The sequence below is a fragment of the Grampus griseus genome, assembly GCF_964374135.1.
Source record: "Grampus griseus genome assembly, chromosome: 20".
Taxonomy (NCBI): domain Eukaryota; kingdom Metazoa; phylum Chordata; class Mammalia; order Artiodactyla; family Delphinidae; genus Grampus; species Grampus griseus.
Window position 1 is genome coordinate 38,336,625 of NC_139014.1, and position 17,673 is coordinate 38,354,297.

Here is a 17,673-nt window from a genome sequence, read left to right on the forward strand (position 1 = left end):
TCGCAGCCCAAAAACCAAAACATAAAACAGAAGCAATATTGTAACAAATTCAATAAAGACTTTAAAAGAAAGAAAATCAAATCCAGTTCCGAGAGGAGAAAGGCCATCCTCAGGGAGGATCAGAGGAAAAGCTTTCGTCCTGAGGTCTGAGCCGTGAATCATGGCTCGGACGAGCTGATTCCTGGTACACGTCGCACTATGCTGGCCTGAACCATGTTTGCTGCCTGTTTTCTTTTAAACTCACAAAAGTCAAAGTATCATGTAGCTTTTCCTACCCGCCTGAGGCTCCAGTTAATGAAAGGAAAGGATGAATCAGATGTAAGAATATAGCTTTGAAGAAAAAGCCCGGATCATTCAACGACATGATCAGTCTAGCAATCCCCGCGATGTTTGTCTGATAGAGAAATGACTATTTTTGGACTTCAGGTAGCAGAAATGTATCACGAGCACATTCATAGCTATTTGTGGCGTAGGGCCACTTAGAGAATCAGAAAGTTCGAGGCTTCGATGCAGCCTGGTTCTTAAGTGTGTTCTTGTAGTAACAGTTCGTTTCAGAAGGAGTACTCGTGAGGTTTTGTTCTTTTGAGAAATTTAATAGAACAGTAGCAGTAGTAGCTAAAGCTTCAATGGTTGCTTCCTAGTGTCAGGCACTGTTTGAAGCCCTCTCCACATGGTAACTCCTGTAACCCTTATAGGAGTCCTGTTAGGTGCTGTTATGATTCCATTTTGCAGATAAGGAAACTGAGGCACAGGAAGGATAAATGGCTTATTCGAGGTCACACAGCCAGAAAGAGCAGAGCCTGGGTTCTAAGGTATCCCTCCCACACTTGGCAATCGTTCACAGTTTTCCTTATAATCTATAAAAGAAATACAACACCACACAGAAAGCTGCAGTGCTGGTTATATCACCTTCCCCTTTTCTGTGAGTATGAGGTGCACCGTTCAGTTCCTTTTAAAACATTTTTACATGTATGTCTTATATCTGTAGACGATACATAGTGTTATTTTTCATGTTGCAAATATTTATATAAGTAGCAATATACTCTAGTTCCTTTGGATTGTGATCTGTCCAGGTCCGGGCGCTGGCCACGTCTGGCTCCTGAGCAATTGAAACGTGGCAATTCCAGCTGAGATGTGCTATGCGTGTAAAATACAGAGTAGATTTCAAAGACAGTATAAAAAACAGTAAAGCACCTCTTTAATCATTTTTAGTATTGATTACATGTGGAAACGGTAATATTTTGGACACAGGAGTTAAGTAAAATATGTTACTGAAATTAATTCCACCTGTTTCTTTTGATATTTTTTGTGTGGCTACTAGAAAACTGAAAACAACCCAAGTGGCTTTGCGTCTATTTCTGTTGGAGGGCATTGATCCAGCTCGTTCCTCTTAAGTGCCCTAAGTCTGGGTTTTGTCAATTGGTGAAGGAGAAAGCCCTAAGTCTGAAAAGTAAGAAGTGATTGTTACTGTTCCTGGGGACTTTTCAAGGTGATTTATGTGTAATAACCTGTTCAGTCTTCCTGGGAGGTTGTATGCCTGCATGAAGGAGGTTGTGCAGAGTTCAGAGTCACACAGCTTCAAACAGGCTGAGTGGGGCCTGGCCTGGCCACCAGCTGGTCTGCAGGGGCCCATGAGAAGCAGAGAGAGCCGTGAACTCAACGAGCAGACAGCTTTACTCAGGGACATCAACACCACACAGTCCTTATGTGTCAGTGGGGCTTCTTTTTTTTTTTTTTTAACTTTTAACAGAGCAGTTCTGAGACGACACACATCTGTGGTAATTTCAGCCTTATTGAAACCAGCACAGGCAGTACTTTTCTGACATCCAACATTTTTCTTGCCAATGTTATGAGGTCAACTTTACCCTTTACCACTAATTATATTAACTATTTTTAGGGCAAACTGTCAATGCACTCTACCCATTCCTGCTTCCTACATTTTCAATTTATTTTCTTTAGCCATATCTATTTATATCTGAAGTGTTTTTTTTTTTTAAGAGATGTCCTCATTATTCTGCCAACGATGAAGTCGGGCTTGTAATGAAGTTGTAAACACACTGGGAGGGAAAGATGACATGTGATTTCAATGGGGAGATTGTGGATGAACATTGGATTCTTTTTCTGATTCTGAATAAAAACCTCACTTTAACATTTTGAATCATACAGTCACAGAACTGGTAGGGACCTGAGGTGTCCTCTGTGTTGGTTAAGACCATGGGCTTTGTATCAGGCAGGTGTGTGACCCTGGGGCCAGAATCTACCATCTATAAAATGGTGATACTAACATCTACCTTCTAGAGGTTTTTTGTGGATTAAATGAGATGACTGCGCTCTGTTCCTTGTACCTACTTTTGATCTACAGTAGTTGTGGTAATTACTATTATTATACCGTCATTATCTCCCCAGATGACTCCAATGGGGTGCAGTCTCTTCAAGCCCATCTAGTCCTGTCCCAGCAGGACCTTCCTCCTTGTTCTCCACCAGGACCCCTGAACTTTCCCCCTGGGGGAGAGGCCCATGGTTAGCAGGCCACCCTCTCCCCGTGCTCGCCCTGTGGGGTGCCCTGGGCAGTACTTACAAGAAAGCTGTGCGGAGGCCCGCTACCAAAGCGCCCCTCAGCACACCCTCCGACCTCCCCACTTCCTTCAACACTCTTCCTCCCCTAGGACCTGCCTCCACAGACGCCTCCAGATGCATCTGAAAATATCACTGTTGAGGCTTTCCCTGGGACCAGCCACCTTGCTCTTAAGTGCTCTTGCCAATGACTGTGGACCCCTTGCCTCTCCAAAGCCGCTGAGGAAGGGCAGGGCTTTCCTAGCCAAGCTTAGGATGCATGTCCCCATTGTCCAGAAACGTATCACACAGCCCCACATCATGGCTCGGGAGGACTCGTTTTGGGCACCGTAACCACAAACCCAGGAGAAGTCCCCACTTTGGCCTAAGACAGCAGGGAGTGAGAGCTCATGCCAAGGACACCTTCAGAGATCAGCCACGTGTCTGAAGTTGGAGAGTAGTTTAGCTCTGTCATGACCCTGAACTCAAGAAGATTTTAGAGGTGAGCACACTGACACCCAGGGGCTTAAGGAGTTGGCCCACAGGTACGGAGAATACCTGACGTTGACTTCCCCCTCGGATACGATGTTTATTCCTGGCACTAATACCCTTCGGCAATCCCCGCTCGTGTTGAAGTTGAGACAGCCTCCCACCCCCACCCCCACAGTTAGCACAGCGTGTGTCATCCAGAAGATGATAAGTGATAATATAATTATGATAGTAATTAAGTGTTCAGTTATTAGGCCCTCGCAATTTCTTTGTTTCTGCGTCCTTAGGGCGGGCTCAGGGCCTCTCCCCTGTAGGCTTCTGCGCAGGTGGGAACCCTGGGCCCTTCCCCTCGGATTCTCCACGCTCGCGGGCCCAGGGTCTGACACCTGCAGGTGCCCGGCAGGTGCTGTCCCCTCTTCGCGAGGCCTTATTTATCTCAAGTCTTCTTGTACTGGTTGCTTTTGGACCCTCTTTGTAACGTGAATAGAAATAAGATGTTATTCCTGAAGTACGCCTATTTCTGACTATTGAAAATTTTAGCTGTCTCAGGCACAGCCAAATCCAGGCCAACCCGGACCCTCCAGCCGCCTGTTGCCTAGTAACGACCGCCCTGGCCCCGCCCCGCGCCCTGGCCCGCCCCACGCCCTGGTCCCCGCCCCGCGCCCTGGCGCGCGATCTCACAGCCTCCCTCCAGGTCCCGCCCCCGCGGCGCACAGTGGTGACGTACAGAGTCCGAGACACTTCCGGCGCGCTCGGCCGCCGGCCCCGTTAACCGGCTCCGTGGGTCCCGGGCGCCATGGCTTCTGTGGGGGTGTCTGTCGGCCGGCAGGCCGAGGATGCGCTGCAGCCACCCACAGAGCCGCCGCTGCCCGAGACGAAGCCGCTGCCGCCTCCGCAGCCGCCGGTCTCCGCGCCGCAGCCGCAACCGCCGCCGAGGCCTCCGTCACCGGCCGGCGTGAAGGCGGAGGAGAACTGCTCCTTCCTCCCACTGGTTCACAACATCATCAAATGGTAAGGCTCGAGGGGGGTCAGCCCGCAAGACCCCCGCTGCCAGTCACGTTTCCGAGCTCCGGGGGCGCCCCGCGGTACAAAGGAGGAGGCCGACCCGGAGGGGAGCGGCCTCGCCGAGACCACCCCCAGTCGTCCCAAGAGTTCAGCAGACTCTGGCCCTGGGAGTTGCCAGGCCCCGTGCTGGCAGGCCCCGCTACGGTCAGACCACTCGTGTGCAGCCTGGTGGCCTGAAGCCAGTCAGGCTTCTCTGAGCCTGTTTTCTCACCTGTCATTAGGGGTATAGTACTCACTTCGGCGTCTTTCCCAGCAGATCCAACAGATGTGTATCATATTACGTGTGTGGCACACTGCTAAGTGCTGTGGGGTGTACAGGTGAAAGGGCAGACTTTTCACCCCCACGTTGGTAACCAGTTAGAAGGGAAAACGTCGTGAGAGAGAATAACCCATAATGCAAAGAGATTATAGGGGTGATGATGGGAACATTACAGGAAACGGGTGCTGGCCGTCTGCCAGCGCTTACGGTGCCCTAACACGGTGTCACGGGGTGATTGTCTCCTTTTGGCCAGTCTTCAGGTTACCTAACTTTTCAAACTGACCCTTAGAAGAAACACACACACACACACACACACACACACACCCAAAATCTTCCCAATCCCCACATTTGCCCAAATTATTTTTTTACCGTTATTTATGATAAACAAAGTGTAAACCCCTGGGCTTAAAATTTTTATTCAGCCATTAAAAACCAAAACAAAGTAAATTACAACAGAGTTACTTTTACAGTAACATTCAGGTGAACATCAGTTGTGGTCCTGGATGTTTTGCTGAAATGGAATTGCTACTCACAACATGAAAATATTGTTACTGGCCCAGCTTGTTTGTTTGTTTGTTTTTGTGGTACGCGGGCCTCTCACTGTTGTGGCCTCTCCCGTTGTGGAGCACAGGCTCCGGACGCGCAGGCTCAGCGGCCATGGCTCACGGGCCCAGCCGCTTCGAGGCATGTGGGATCTTCCTGGACCGGGGCACGAACCCGCGTCCCCTGCATCGACAGGCGGACTCTCAACCACTGCGCCACCAGGGAAGCCCCCAGCTGGGTTTTGCTTTTTTTATTTTTTGGTTGGGTTGGGTCTTCGTTGCTGCACGCGGGCTTTCTCTAGTTGCTGTGAGCGGGGGCCACTCTTCGTTGTGGTGCGTAGGCTTCTTATTGCAGTGGCTTCTCGTTGCAGAGCACGGGCTTCTAGGCACGCAGGCTTCAGTAGTTGTGGCGCGCGGGCTCAGTAGTTGTGGCGCATGGGCCTAGTTGCTCCGCGGCATGTGGGATCTTCCTGGACCAGGGATTGAACCCGTGTTCCCTGCATTGGCAGGCGGATTATTAACCACTGCGTCATCAGGGAAGTCCCTCCACCGCTTTTTAAACAGCTGCAAAGCATTTGTTCTCACAGTAGACTTTGACTTCATCTGGCTTCACTTGGTGCGAACATACTGTTTATCGAGTAAGGCAGACCGGTCTGTCCTCATGAGCCTGTGATCATCAAGTAGCACTTCTAGGCTGCAGTGACATAGCAAACACAAACGCAAATGCAGACCTTGCAATCCCAGGGCAGTGCTTGATTATAAAAGCGTTATCCAGATCAACCCAAATATACTTATTCTGGTTTTAGGGAAAATATGGAAAAATGAAAATACATGGTGTATATTCTTGCACGCTGATAGAGCAGTTGGGTTGGGCTGGACTCAGAGATCGAGAAGTAACGTACACGAGAGAGAACATGGGCTTTGAAGTCAGATAGCCTTGAATTCGGGTCTGCCCGCTGACGCTTGCTTGCCTTGTAATCTTAGTAAATACGTAGCCTTTCTAGACCTTAATTTTTTTATCTCTAATATGTGAATAATAATAATAATGAACTTCAAATGGTGGGTTCAGATGATAGCTTTATGATGTACTGACCTTGGTGAAGCAGCTGCTCTGAGCCTCTTTTTCTCTTGTGAACGGGGACTAGTGATACTTAAGTCATAAGGTTGTTGTGAGGAGTCTCAAGAGCATCCTCCTGTGAAAGGTGGCGGGTTGGCCACACGTGTTTGTTCCCTCTGAAAGCACAGTGAAGACTGGTTTTAAAGCATAAAACCGAAGAGGACGGGAGAGGAGATGATTGCCACAAAGCGATGGCCAAGGGCCAGTCCACCTCCCAGTGCCAGGAGCAGCCCGGAGCAGCTGCCTTTGGCCGTGGCCCCCTCCAAATCCCAGGAGATGGCACTGCCAGGGACCCCTGGTGAAGGGGGACTTAGAGCAGGAGGATTACCTGAAAGGCCGTTTGGACATGGACCCCCTCAGTCCGCTCCCCGATGCAAGCACGCAGTGACGACCCTTCCACCTCAGCAGACAAGTAAAGGCGCACACTTTCCCAAGGTTGTTTTTAGGAAAGAGTCAGCTGGAGAGTGTCTGGACTAGGGGACACCAGGCGCACTGCAGGACCTGAGGGAAGGGAGCCGTCCTGAGGAGAGGGCTGAGAGCAAGTCCACAGACTGGGTGTTGAGACCCAACCCCCGCCTTCACCACCCCCACCCCGGGCTTCTAGACTGGCAGCCAAAGAAAACAGACTCTCCCGGGTGTCCGATCCCGACACACAACCCCAGAGACATTGAACTTAGTTCATTGTAAGAAAGTAGATCATCACTCATACTCAAGAGTTTCCACTCAGCCTTTTAGTGTTTCACTGTTTGGGTTTTTAGTATTCTTCAGTATTTATTTATACCCCATTTTTTTACTAAGGGATATAAAACAGTTATATTTTCTGTTGCCTTCAGCTTCCCCCTCCCCATCTGATCCAAATTGTAATAATCAGCATTTTCCTTATTGTAAGGTTACATCTTTTTCTTCCTTCACTCAGCATGATGGAAGCAGTGTATTATACATGTAACCCAAATAGTGTTTACTCTTAAATCTTAAATATGTGGTTGGACAGCCAAAGCCACTAAGCATGAGAAGAAAACCCCAAGTAGGGGCTTCCCTGGTGGCGCAGTGGTTGAGAGTCTGCCTGCCGATGCAGGGGACACGGGTTCGTGCCCCGGTCCGGGAGGATCCCACATGCCGCGGAGCGGCTGGTCCCGTGAGCCGTGGCCGCTGAGCCTGCGCGTCCGGAGCCTGTGCTCCGCAACGGGAGAGGCCACAACAGTGAGAGGCCCGCGTACCGCAAAAAAAAAAAAAAAGAAAGAAAACCCCAAGTAAAAAGGACGGGACTGAGCAGCAGAGTGGAAATCCACTGCGCACAGAGAGAAGGGAGGTGCTGTGAGCCTGAGGAAAGGCTGGGATCTGATTTTAAACACTGTGTCTCGGCATTTGTTTGAGCTGCTAGGCTACTGAGGGTCAGGGCAGTGAGGGGGAGGAGGCCTCGTGGAGCCTGGAAGGGTCAGAAGGCTTGTTGGGGGAGATGCCAACTGCATGTCTAGAAGTATGAAAGGGAGGGGAGGTGGGTGGGGTAGGACAGGCTGCCGAGAAACATCCCTGACCCGTGGGGGGTCCGCGGTTGGTTTGGTGGAGCTGGAGCATAAATCCAATGTAGGGAGGGAGTCGTGGTTGTCAGGCTGGTCTCACTTAGTGGAATTACCCGTCACCACGGGTACTTAAACCTTTGCAGGTCCCCCCGGGCGTGTTGGACGTGGCAGAGGAGGGTTGGGGGGCCTCACGCTGGGTCGGCCTTCACCTTCATTTGGGGCGCGAGGCTGGAGCTGGCCCAGGGGTCATCGAGGCCGGTCAGCAGGACCCCAAGCCCGCAGGGCCTCTTCCCACACATGTGCCGGTTCCAGTCCGCCCAGCAACCCGCCAGCCGCGGCCTGGCCTTGGGTCCTGATGGCCAGGAGGTGACCCCACGACTCACCTGCAGCAGCTCTGCCCTTCCTTGTCTTCTTCTTTGCTGAATCCGAGTGAAAAGGCCAAGTGCCCAGATAGGGATTGTTGGTAGGCTGTTTGAAGGAATTCTCTCTTGGGAGGAGAGCACGGAGCCCAGGAGGTCGGAGACTGTTTGTGGGTGCTCCTGAGGTTGTGCGTACACACACACGCACACAAACACACAGAGTGTGAACTTGCCTGGGAGCCGAGGAGCCATCTGAAGTTTTTGAGCTCAGGCCTGGGTTTTGTAAAGCTAGATGGGACAGAGGGTTTTAGAAGGGGGAAAGGACTGGGTCCACAGGAATAGTGGGAAGAGGTGCAGGGGTGCCCTGAGGGGGGTGGCAGGTGGAGTGGCTGTGCTGGCGGGGGGCGGTGGGGCACACGGCACACAGGGGTATAGGTGTGGGATGTCATCGCTGTTTGGATTGCAGGCGATCAGTTGCAAACACGCGCATACCTATCAACAGCCAAGTCATCTAGCCGTATAATCGTGTACATCTTAGCACGGACAGACACCCAAGGTGCATTCTACATGAAGAAAGCGAGAATCAGAACCGTGTGTGGAGTGTGGCCACATTTGTCAAAACAAACTGAAAAGTATGTGTGTGTTTGTGTGCTACTGACTATCTTGAAGAGATATTAAACAATACGCACCACGTGTTAACAGAGCTTACCTGGGACAAGGGATTAGAGGGACTTCCCTTTTGTAAGCCTTGGTTGTCTGTCATTAAACATTCTTTTCCCTCAAGCCCTGTAACTGTCGTAACTTAAAGGCCCTACTATTTTAGAAAGATGCCAGCCACTGACGTTAGTGTGGGGAGAAGACTGGTCCCAGGGCCGGTCGGCGAGGAGGACATTGGGGGTGTGGGGACATGGGGCCGAGGGGGTCGGAGGTTTTGAGGAGGAAGAAATAGTTTCCCATTTCTTTCCCGAGTCGGATGCCACCAAGAGATCAAAGAAATGCCTCTCGGATTTGGGAGGACGTGACTTCAGTGACCTGGTGGTTCCTTCTGCTTCTGAGTCACCAGTGGACACACCTGCCCAGCTGACGCCAGTTTGCACCTGCAAGTGAAGCATCGTTCTTAGGCTTACCCGCTAGAACTGTGTGGTGTGCCCGAGCCCGTGTCTCCCACCGGGCGCCGCCACGCATCACCCGGGCCTGCCCAGAGGACCGGCAGGAAGTGGCCCGTCACTCGAGCCACGCGGTGGTGTCCTGAGCGCCCTCACCTTGCCCTGGTTTGTGGATTTTGTGCTTCTCCACCCAGCCTGGTCTCCTTTGTTTCCTTCTGAGTCAGGTGCCGACCAGCACTGGCCACAGAGGCGGGCCCCCTGGAGCTCCCGCTTGCTCTCTGGTACCCAGGCCATCTCTTCTCTTGGCTGGAGTCAGGGTCCCGCTGCCTCCGCCTCAGGCAGCCTGAGAAGCTTGCGCAGCCGCCTCCCAGCTCAGCTTCCCTCCCGGTGGGCTTTATAAATAGCTCCTAATTTCCTCCCCTCCCTTTTTTTTTTTTTTGCATTTTTTTATTGAAGTCTAGTTGATTTACAATGTTGTGTTGATTTCTGCTGTACAGCAGTGATTCAGTTACACATATATGTACATTTTTTTAATATTCTTTTCCATTATGGTTTATCATAGGATACTGGATATAGTTCTCTGTATTATACAGTAGGACCCTGTTATTTACCTAATTTTTATTTTATATATTTTTGTTTTTACCTTGTCCTTTGAGACTTGTGTGATGTAAATCAGTTTTCTTAAAACTATATTTTAATTTCAAAACTCCCTTGGGACTTAAATTCGTAACGATGTGTTAGCACATATGCCATCCAAGTGGAATGATTTCAGAAGCCCAAGTGGTGTCTGTCCAGGGTTGTAGATCTGAGCTGAGACATAAAAGAATTAGAATATAAGGTGCTCCCTCGAAGCTGGGGTAAGGTGTACCACTGATGGTGTGTGCAAATTGAGGGCCTCAGATGACAAGAGGAGATGTTTGGTTGGCCATTCATTCCCTAGAATAAACTATTGATTCTCCAAATCTTGCTTCCAAGTTCAAGCTATTGATAAATAGTGAGCAGGCCTCGTGCATCTCATTTGTCAGGAATGAGCTGTAACCGGCGGATCGCCAGGAAAGATGGATATTCTGTCTGCGTAAGCAGAGAAATGATTAATAAGAAACATGAACTGGCACCATCTGGGTTGAAATTTCCCATCACGGATGAACGTTTATTAAAAAAAATAAACGATCATTGACAGTTTTCCCCTCTCACGCTACTCAGTGGGTGACTTTGAAAACAGCCTGTGAATCAGCTTTTAGATTTTAGTCTCAACTGCCTTGTTTTCAAAAGCTCATCCATCCATCTACTAACTTTTAAAAAATTTATAGGAGCAACTGACAGGCCGTTTCTTTGATCGTAGGTGAAGGGTTTTGTTCTTGTTGTTTGCTTTTAATTTAGTCATGACAGGGAGCATGGATCTCTGGGCAGCTAGTAATAGCTGTGAGGTGAAGAGTACGATCCTGCCTTTAAAATGAGCGTGACCGGAAGGCGAGGAATTTACACGAGTGTGGTGGGAGAGGCCGGGTACCTGCTGAAAATTTTCCAGTAGCTTGTAACTAGTTTAAAATTTATGAATAGCTCTGTGGAAATTAGGATGTAAACAGGTTCAAGCATCTGAACATCAGCTAAAATTATCTTTTGCTCGTTGATAGTCTCCTGATTGGCCTGGAATGTCTCAAATTAGAAATGTGGTATTTCAGCAAGTGTTACTTGCCGTTTGTTACATGACATTGGTAAGAGTTTTTCATTCATTCAGCAGACACTTAGGAACTTATTTGCCAGGCGTCCACTCTTTCAGCAAATGTTGCCTCAGTGTGTGCAGCGCCCATGGCCCGGGCTGGGGAAGCAGCTCTGCGGGAGGGCTCAGCGTCCGGCGGGCACCTGCTGGGGGCTGGGGTGCCGCCTGCACTACGGCTGCACAGGCAAGAACCCGCCCCGTCCCCCGGGCGCACAGCCCAGCCCAGCCGGGGACACAGGCGACAGGCGTTCTGACGTGGGGATGCGAGGATGGAGCTGTCTGGGCTGATGGTGCTAACACCTGCCCTCTGCCTCCGCAGCATGGACAAGGACAGCCCTGATGTCCAGCAGGACCTGAACGCCCTCAGGACCAAGTTCCAGGAGATGCGCAAGGTGGTCGGCGCCATGCCTGGCATCCACCTGAGCCCCGAGCGGCAGCAGCAGCAGCTGCACCGCCTCCGTGAGCAGGTCCGGACCAAGAACGAGCTCCTGCAGAAGTACAAGAGCCTGTGCATGTTCGAGATCCCCAAGGAGTAGATGAGCTGGCCTCCGGGACGAGGCGGGCACGGGCCTCCTGTCTTCCAGCCCTGTGGAGGGGGTCTCTGGTACTGCCTGCTTAGCTGAACGTGGCCCTGACTGCGGAGCGGTGTGCGTGCTGGCCTCCCTGGGCGTCCTTGTGTACTGTCCCCACGGTCCAGATGCATAATGACTGTGTGCGTGCCGCCGGATGGAGGAGGGCTCCTGAGGCCGGAGGGGCGGGGCCGCGGCACGGCCTTCAGGCTGGGCTGGCAGATCCCGGGGAAGGGAGGCGGCTGCCCTCTGCCCCTCCCCTCTGCTCCCGGCCCAGGTGGTGGGTATCCAGGTAGCCAGTGTTGAGTGAGCAGCAGGGTGCGTGGAGTCCACTGGACAGTTAGGCCTGCACTCACATGGCGAGGGTTTAGGATAGAAAAAGGCCTTGGGAGAACGGCACGGTTCCTAAAGACTTGAGGGTGGCTTTTTGCTCTGGAATATTTGTTTCCTTCTGTGTTTGAGGGGAGGGTGTCACCATCCGTGGGCTGCCCACCCAGGGCCCTGTCGGCAGCCCCGCCTCCAGGTTTCTGCGTCCCACGTGTGGGTGGGTGGCAGAGGCTCTTGCTCCTCTGTCCCTTGTCACCTTCAGGCAGCTCGTTTAGCCATTTCATGCCCAAGAATGGCCAGACCGCCTCAGGCCACGTGGTCTCCAGGTGAACAGACCCCTTCCAGCTTCTCAGAGTCCTGTTCCTGGTTTAGCGCGGCTTCCCCTCTGGCCTCACTGCGCGCAAACAGGCGGCCATGATGTGCTCTCCACTCAGAGCCCCTCGGGGTGGGGAGAACTCACCTGGCAGTCGTGCGGCCAAGGCCTGGTTCATAGATGCTTATAAACACCTTTGTTTCACCTAGACAGACGTTGTGTTAGTGTGACCAGACTGAGGTAAGAGCATCTCTTTCCTTCGCCTCTGAAGGATGCGGGACAAACGGGCTCATAACCTGTGCTGACCGAGTCGGGGGCTTAACAGCTGCCTGCCAGTTGGCAGGAATGTAGGTTGAAGATGTTTTGAGCAGGGGTTCTGTCCATGTCAGGCGTGCAGGGGGGTGTCAGGTTTCAGCGGCCTTGCCCAGAGGCGCAGGCTCTGAATTTAAGTGGGTGTCACCTGTTAGTCCAGCTCTACCATGGGGCTGTTATCAACTGAATCAGTTATTTTCTTGACGTTTCAGAGTAGTGTGTGGGCCGGTTTTAAGGCTCCGACCAAATACTGTGGGACACGAAGCTCAGAAACACCAGGCGGCCGGGCTCTCCCGGAAGGCTGCGGCGGACACGGGCTCCTCATGGGCCTCTCCTGTGCTCCAGAGTTGTGACTTGTGGCACTTTTCAAGCGTGTGATTAAAAGAACTTGTGCTCTGCTGTCAGGACGTCTTGGGTTTGTACTGAGAAATTCACAGTAGGACCTCCCCTTTGGATAGTGCAGAGGAAAACCTCTGCTTTGCTCGGAGGAGACAGAAGGAACTGTGGGCACCTCCACTCTGTGCCCCCGCGCCAGCCCCCAGCACACATGGCCACATCAGCTAGACCAACGTGAACATGGGCTGACCCTCCCGGGAGTGGCATCCATCCCCAGGGTGCAGCTGGCCCGGGGGCCCCCGGGGCTGCCATTCCTCCTCTCAGAGGTGGGTTGGGCCCTGGTGGGGGGCAGTCCCCCAGAACGGTTGAAAGCCCTCCCCGGGACAGCATTGACACCTCACTTGGATGCCTGTTGGTGGGCACCATGTAAGACGTCGCCCGTGGCCCTCACAGCAACCCCAAGCAGAGGCGTCTGCTCTCTATTTCACGGGCGGAGAATTTGGGGCTTGGCAGGCGTCACTTGCCCCAGGCGTGCACAGTTACTAGTGGCGGAGAGAGCTGGGTCCCGAGTTGGGACTGGGTGCCCTCAACTGCTGGGAGAGGGGGTGCTGGACCCCACGTGGGTGGCGAGCGCTTCCTGGAGCCGGAGGGGCAGGGGCCGCTCATTGTGACTGGATCCAGGTGGCTACGTGGCAGAGCCTGAAGCCGACTCAGGATGAGGGTCCTGCACAGAAGAGGGCCCGAGGGACCCCTTGAACCGTCTGCGGGTTCCAGGTTTGGTGACGCTTTGTTGCCCTGGGCCTGTGCTGAGTATAGGACGGCGCCGGCCGGTCCCGGAGGCCCTTGGGGCTGGGCTAGTGGGCAACCTAGGCAGGTAAACAGCTGGAAAGGTGCATCTCTAGGAAGGACGCTGAAGTGCTTTGTTTTTGTCCTGGCGTTCTGAGGAGTGGCTCCCCAAGCGGAAAGGCGTCCAGTCAGCTGGAGCTTTTGTGGAGCCTTTTCTCCCAGGAGGGCTGGAGCTGTGTTCAGAAAGCCAGGATTATTTTCCAGCTCTGGGGAAGGGGAGTCTAATTCCACAGAAGTAGAAACCCGCCTCTCCCTTCTCACCCTTCCCCCTTCCCCCTATTTCTAAAAGCAGAGGAAGCATGGTTTTCCATTTTAAGTTATTTTATTTTACATTAAAAAACCAGTAACAAGACTAACTTCAAAGGTAAGGTTTTGTTCACGTCAGGTGGTGACACCAGAACTACCATAAAGTGCAAGTTCTCTGTTTTGCTTTGTGCAGTTGCACACACATGTAAACAAGGCACTCCCTAGACCGGACCCCGCCCTCAGTTTCAGGCCAGCTGTCATGGCAACCCCCAATCACAGATAATGCCCCGTTTTGTCCTGGCCCTCCAGCTGGCAGGACCCATTTCTGAAAGCCCAGTGGTGGCTGATTAACTCCCATTCCCACCCCCATTCTTAGGTCTTTGTGAGAAACAAGGCAAATTCAACCTCTGCTGGGCGGGTGGGGCTAGCTGGCGCCTACGGGGGATCGGACGTGGGGGGAGCCCGGGCTCAGCTAGCTCTCTTTCCTTCCGGAGCAGATAATGGTCCCTTCTCGGTTTCTTTGAGTCTCCCCAGTGAACAGGCTGGAGTGCTGGGAAGGAAGACGCCCGTCCGCGCTCGCGCGCACGCGGCTCGGGACGCACGGCCCGGACACTTGACTCTTGGACAAGAGGGTCTTCTGAGGCTCTGCGTCCGCGCGGGGCGGGAGTTCCTAGCTGATAACGCAGCGTTCCTTGTCCTTGGTCTGGCCGCCGCCGCTGGCCTTCTCGCGGATGTACATGAGATCGCTGTGCACGCTTGGCCTGCGCGCCCAGGGCGCCAAGATGCCGAAGGCGTCGTCCTGGTCGCCGCCCGCTCGCCGCAGCCTCTTGCCCCGCAGCGCCTTCTTGTGCAGCGCCTCGCAGTGCTGCGCCGATACCCGGCGGTGCAGGTCCGGGCTCATCTCGCGCGGCAGGTTGGCCATGGCGAAGAGCGCGTGGAACATCTGGTCCAGGCGGCTGTTCCTCTTGGCCGAGATCTCGAAGTAGGCGCAGCGCTGGGGGTCGGCGCCCACCAGCTGCTCGATCTCGCGCTGCTCCACCTCGCGGTAGAAGTCCCGGTCCCCTTTGTTGCCACAGATGACCAGGGGCACGTCCACGTTCTCCTTGGTTTTGTTCTTGAGGCAAGATTTGGTGTCGAGGATCTGCCGCTTGAGCCTCTGCACCTCCTCAAAGGAGTCGCGGTTGTCCAGGCTGAACACCAGGATGAACACGTCTCCTACGGGGAGCAGAAAAGGAGAGGGTGAGGGCAGCCGCCAGGGGACAACTTAAGCGGGCTGACTTCGGGGCCTCCCGATGCCGGGGCTCCGGCCGCCGCGAGGGTCGCGCCGAACTCGCCGCGGCCGCGCCTCCAGCCCAGGCGTCCGGGGACGAGGGGTCCCCGGCACTGCGGCGGCGCGCTCCCTCCCCTGCCCGCTGCCCGGCCGTCCCGGCTCACCAGTGAGGATGGAGAGGCGCCGCATGGCGGGGAAGGGGTGGTTGCCGGACGTGTCGAGGATGTCGAGCTGGTAGATCTCGCCGCGGATGCAGTAAAACTTGCGGTGGAAGTCCTCGATGGTGGGCGTGTAGGCGTCCTCGAAGCGGCCAGTGAGGAAGCGCGACACGATGGCCGTCTTGCCCACCTTGGACGAGCCAAGGACCACCATGCGGTAGCAGTTCTTGGCCGGGATACTCAGTTCCGAGTCGCTCTGGCACATCTTCTTGATCATCGCGGCCAATTTCATTGAGCAGAGGGACCGCGGGGGCGGGCGCGGGGCCGCGAGACGAGCCGACTGTGGCTGGGGGAACGGGGCAGAGCGGCGCGGCTCGAGCTCGGGACGAAACCTCTGCCTCTCAGCGCTCAGCGACTGCCCTTATATGCAGCCCGCGTGGCCGCCCCGCCCCGCGCCCGCCCAGCCTCTGCGCGTCACGGTGCGCACGCTCGCGGGCCCCACCGCGCGCTCCCTCCACCTCCGCGGGCCGCTGCCCGTTCCCGCCCGCGGGGCTCGGGAAGGAAACGGTACAGGGTCTGCCTGCGGCTACGGGCGCGTGGACCCTTCGCTTCTCCGCTGCGCGGGGCTCAGCGGCCCTAAGGGCGTCGGGGACACAGTCCCGGCTGTGCCTCTGGCCTGGGGCAAAGAACCCCCCACTCCCCTGCCACCGCAGCACTCACACGCGCACACACTCACTTTCTTTGGGACGCAGCTTCGCCAGAGAATAACGACACTGGGCAGCGTGATGGCATGTGCTTGCCTGGTGCTAGGCACCGCGTCCGGGCTCCGCCCATCTACTCGCCAGCTCTGCGAACTGGCCCAGCGTAGGCCCCTTCGCGTCCCAGGCGGGTTTTGCTCCCGGGCGGCCGTGCCAGCGCGAGGTGGGCGCCTCGCGCTCCGGCCGCCAGAGTGCAGCAGAGGCCCCGCCGCCGGAACGGGGAGCCGTGAGCGCCACGCTCAGGGCTGGAGTCAGCGCAGCCAGAGCGTCCCGACCCCGCGTTCTACTGCAGGCTGAGCTCCTTTCTCCCAACCAAAGATCCGCTGGATCCTGGCAGGGGTTTTCAGCCAGAGGCTGTCCCGTCATCTTCCTGTCGGAGACTGGAAGGACCAGAGGTTTGCCCTTAGTCAGTCTGAGGCCAATGTCCCCTCCCCTCCCCATAGCATTTTGTGCCTCTGGAGTCCCGTGGGCCAACATTCCCATTTTTATAGTTGGGGGAGCTGGTCTCGAAGCCAGAGTGAGCCTGAATGCTGTGTGGGCATCACAGCAGTCTCCGGCCTTCTCTGGACCTCGGGTTCCTCTTCTGGAAGATGGCGGTCTGGCTCTGACTGGCTGAGAACTTGCGAACAGTGTAGGGGCAGGACCTAGTAATAACAACAATAGCAAATGACCCACGAGGCTGCAGGACAAGCTGGGGGGCGGGGGCAGCAGGTAGATCAGTAACCAGGAGTGGGCTGCTGCCGAAAGGCTGGGGAAGAGGCTGCCGGAGCTGGCCAGCTCTGGCCTGGAGCTCATGGAAAAGCCATCGCTCCCCGTGGTGACAGGCGAGGCACTCTGATTTGGGAGAAAGCCAGGGCTGTTAGCTGTTGCCACCCATCCATCCACGCATCCACGCAGGTCGGAGCTGTGGGCAATGCTGGGGTGCCAGCCCGCACCCCTAGCTGTTTACACAGGGCCTCTAGACTCTCATGGGCTTCTCGGCCAGCCCTCTATGACGAGGATTCCAGCAGAATCTCACACCCTCTGCAGGGGGGCCAGGAGAGTGTTTATTCCACGTATTCCATGCCAGGCATTGTTCTTAAGTCCTTCCTCGTGGCACCCGTGAGGGGTGGGAACTATTACTCTCTCCATTTTACAGGTAGAGAAACTGAGGCAAGGGAAGTGACTTGCCCAGGGCCCACAGCTAGTAACTGCAGGGTCCAGGGTTTGAACACAGCTCTCCCTGGGGTGGTGAGTGGGCCAGGACCCAGCCTAGAGTCAGAGCCTCCCTCCCCCGACCCCAGGTCCGGCCCCTTCCAGCTGGTGACAGTGGTGGGTACTGAGCCCAGCCTGGGTTCTCAACCTTCGATTCCTGGCACCTGGGCCCATCCCCACCCACAGATGCCGGGTTCTAAGACTTGTTCTCCCAGGTCAGCCAAGTTCATTAGGCCCTGAGCACACCTGTCGTTCTTTCCCCAAAGTGTGCCCCCTCCCTCCCACCATTGCATTAGTTCTAGGTTGTCCAGATTTACGATGTTACCAGTGATCTCTCTTCCTATGCTTGAGCGCCTGCCTGTATCATTTCCTTGCAATGAAGCGATTTTCCAGCTCAGAGTAGAATGGGGAACCCAAACGTTGGGGGTGGGCTGGGGTCGGACAGCTGGACCCCAAGGCAGGAAGTGTCCACCACAGCCTGGTCTGCTGGCACAGAGTGGTTTAGAAGGTTCTTGAAAGCCGTATTGAGGAGTGCCGGGCAGGCCACGTCAGGGGGCGTGTGGATGGATGCTGTGCTGAGCGCCAGCCTGCCGCCCGAGCCCACCCCCAGCAGC

At 54.6% G+C, this 17,673-nt stretch overlaps 2 protein-coding genes across 3 annotated transcripts; one reads left to right on the forward strand and one right to left on the reverse strand.

Moving 5' to 3' along the window:
• Positions 1-3,813: 3,813 nt before the first annotated feature.
• Positions 3,814-12,629, forward strand: MED9 (mediator complex subunit 9). The gene is made up of 2 exons (XM_082678498.1): positions 3,814-4,053; positions 11,050-12,629. Exons 1-2 carry the CDS (start codon positions 3,839-3,841, stop codon positions 11,264-11,266), a joined length of 432 nt encoding a protein of 143 aa, XP_082534624.1. The 5' UTR covers positions 3,814-3,838; the 3' UTR covers positions 11,267-12,629.
• A 1,124-nt stretch (positions 12,630-13,753) lies between these two features.
• RASD1 (ras related dexamethasone induced 1) lies at positions 13,754-15,893 on the reverse strand. Of its 2 annotated transcripts, XM_082678840.1 has the most exons (3): positions 15,844-15,893; positions 15,114-15,453; positions 14,221-14,894 (listed from the first exon to the last, which is right to left on the reverse strand). In XM_082678840.1, exons 2-3 carry the CDS (start codon positions 15,397-15,399, stop codon positions 14,350-14,352), a joined length of 831 nt encoding a protein of 276 aa, XP_082534966.1. In that variant the 5' UTR covers positions 15,400-15,453; positions 15,844-15,893; the 3' UTR covers positions 14,221-14,349. The 2 variants fall into 2 exon arrangements, with proteins under 2 accessions (XP_082534967.1, XP_082534966.1); XM_082678841.1 differs by lacking the exon at positions 15,844-15,893 and having other exon boundaries at positions 13,754-14,820; positions 15,114-15,485.
• Positions 15,894-17,673: the final 1,780 nt, after the last annotated feature.

Bases quoted from the DNA above. Each gene is read 5' to 3' on its own strand.
- RASD1 (XM_082678841.1), bottom strand. From the start codon at position 15,399: ATGAAATTGGCCGCGATGATCAAGAAGATGTGCCAGAGCGACTCGGAA. The intron at 14,821-15,113 runs GTGAGCCGGGAC...CTCAAGCGGCAG, and splicing joins GCGCCTCTCCATCCTCACTG to ATCCTCGACACCAAATCTTG.
- MED9 (XM_082678498.1), top strand. From the start codon at position 3,839: ATGGCTTCTGTGGGGGTGTCTGTCGGCCGGCAGGCCGAGGATGCGCTG. The intron at 4,054-11,049 runs GTAAGGCTCGAG...CTGCCTCCGCAG, and splicing joins GTTCACAACATCATCAAATG to CATGGACAAGGACAGCCCTG.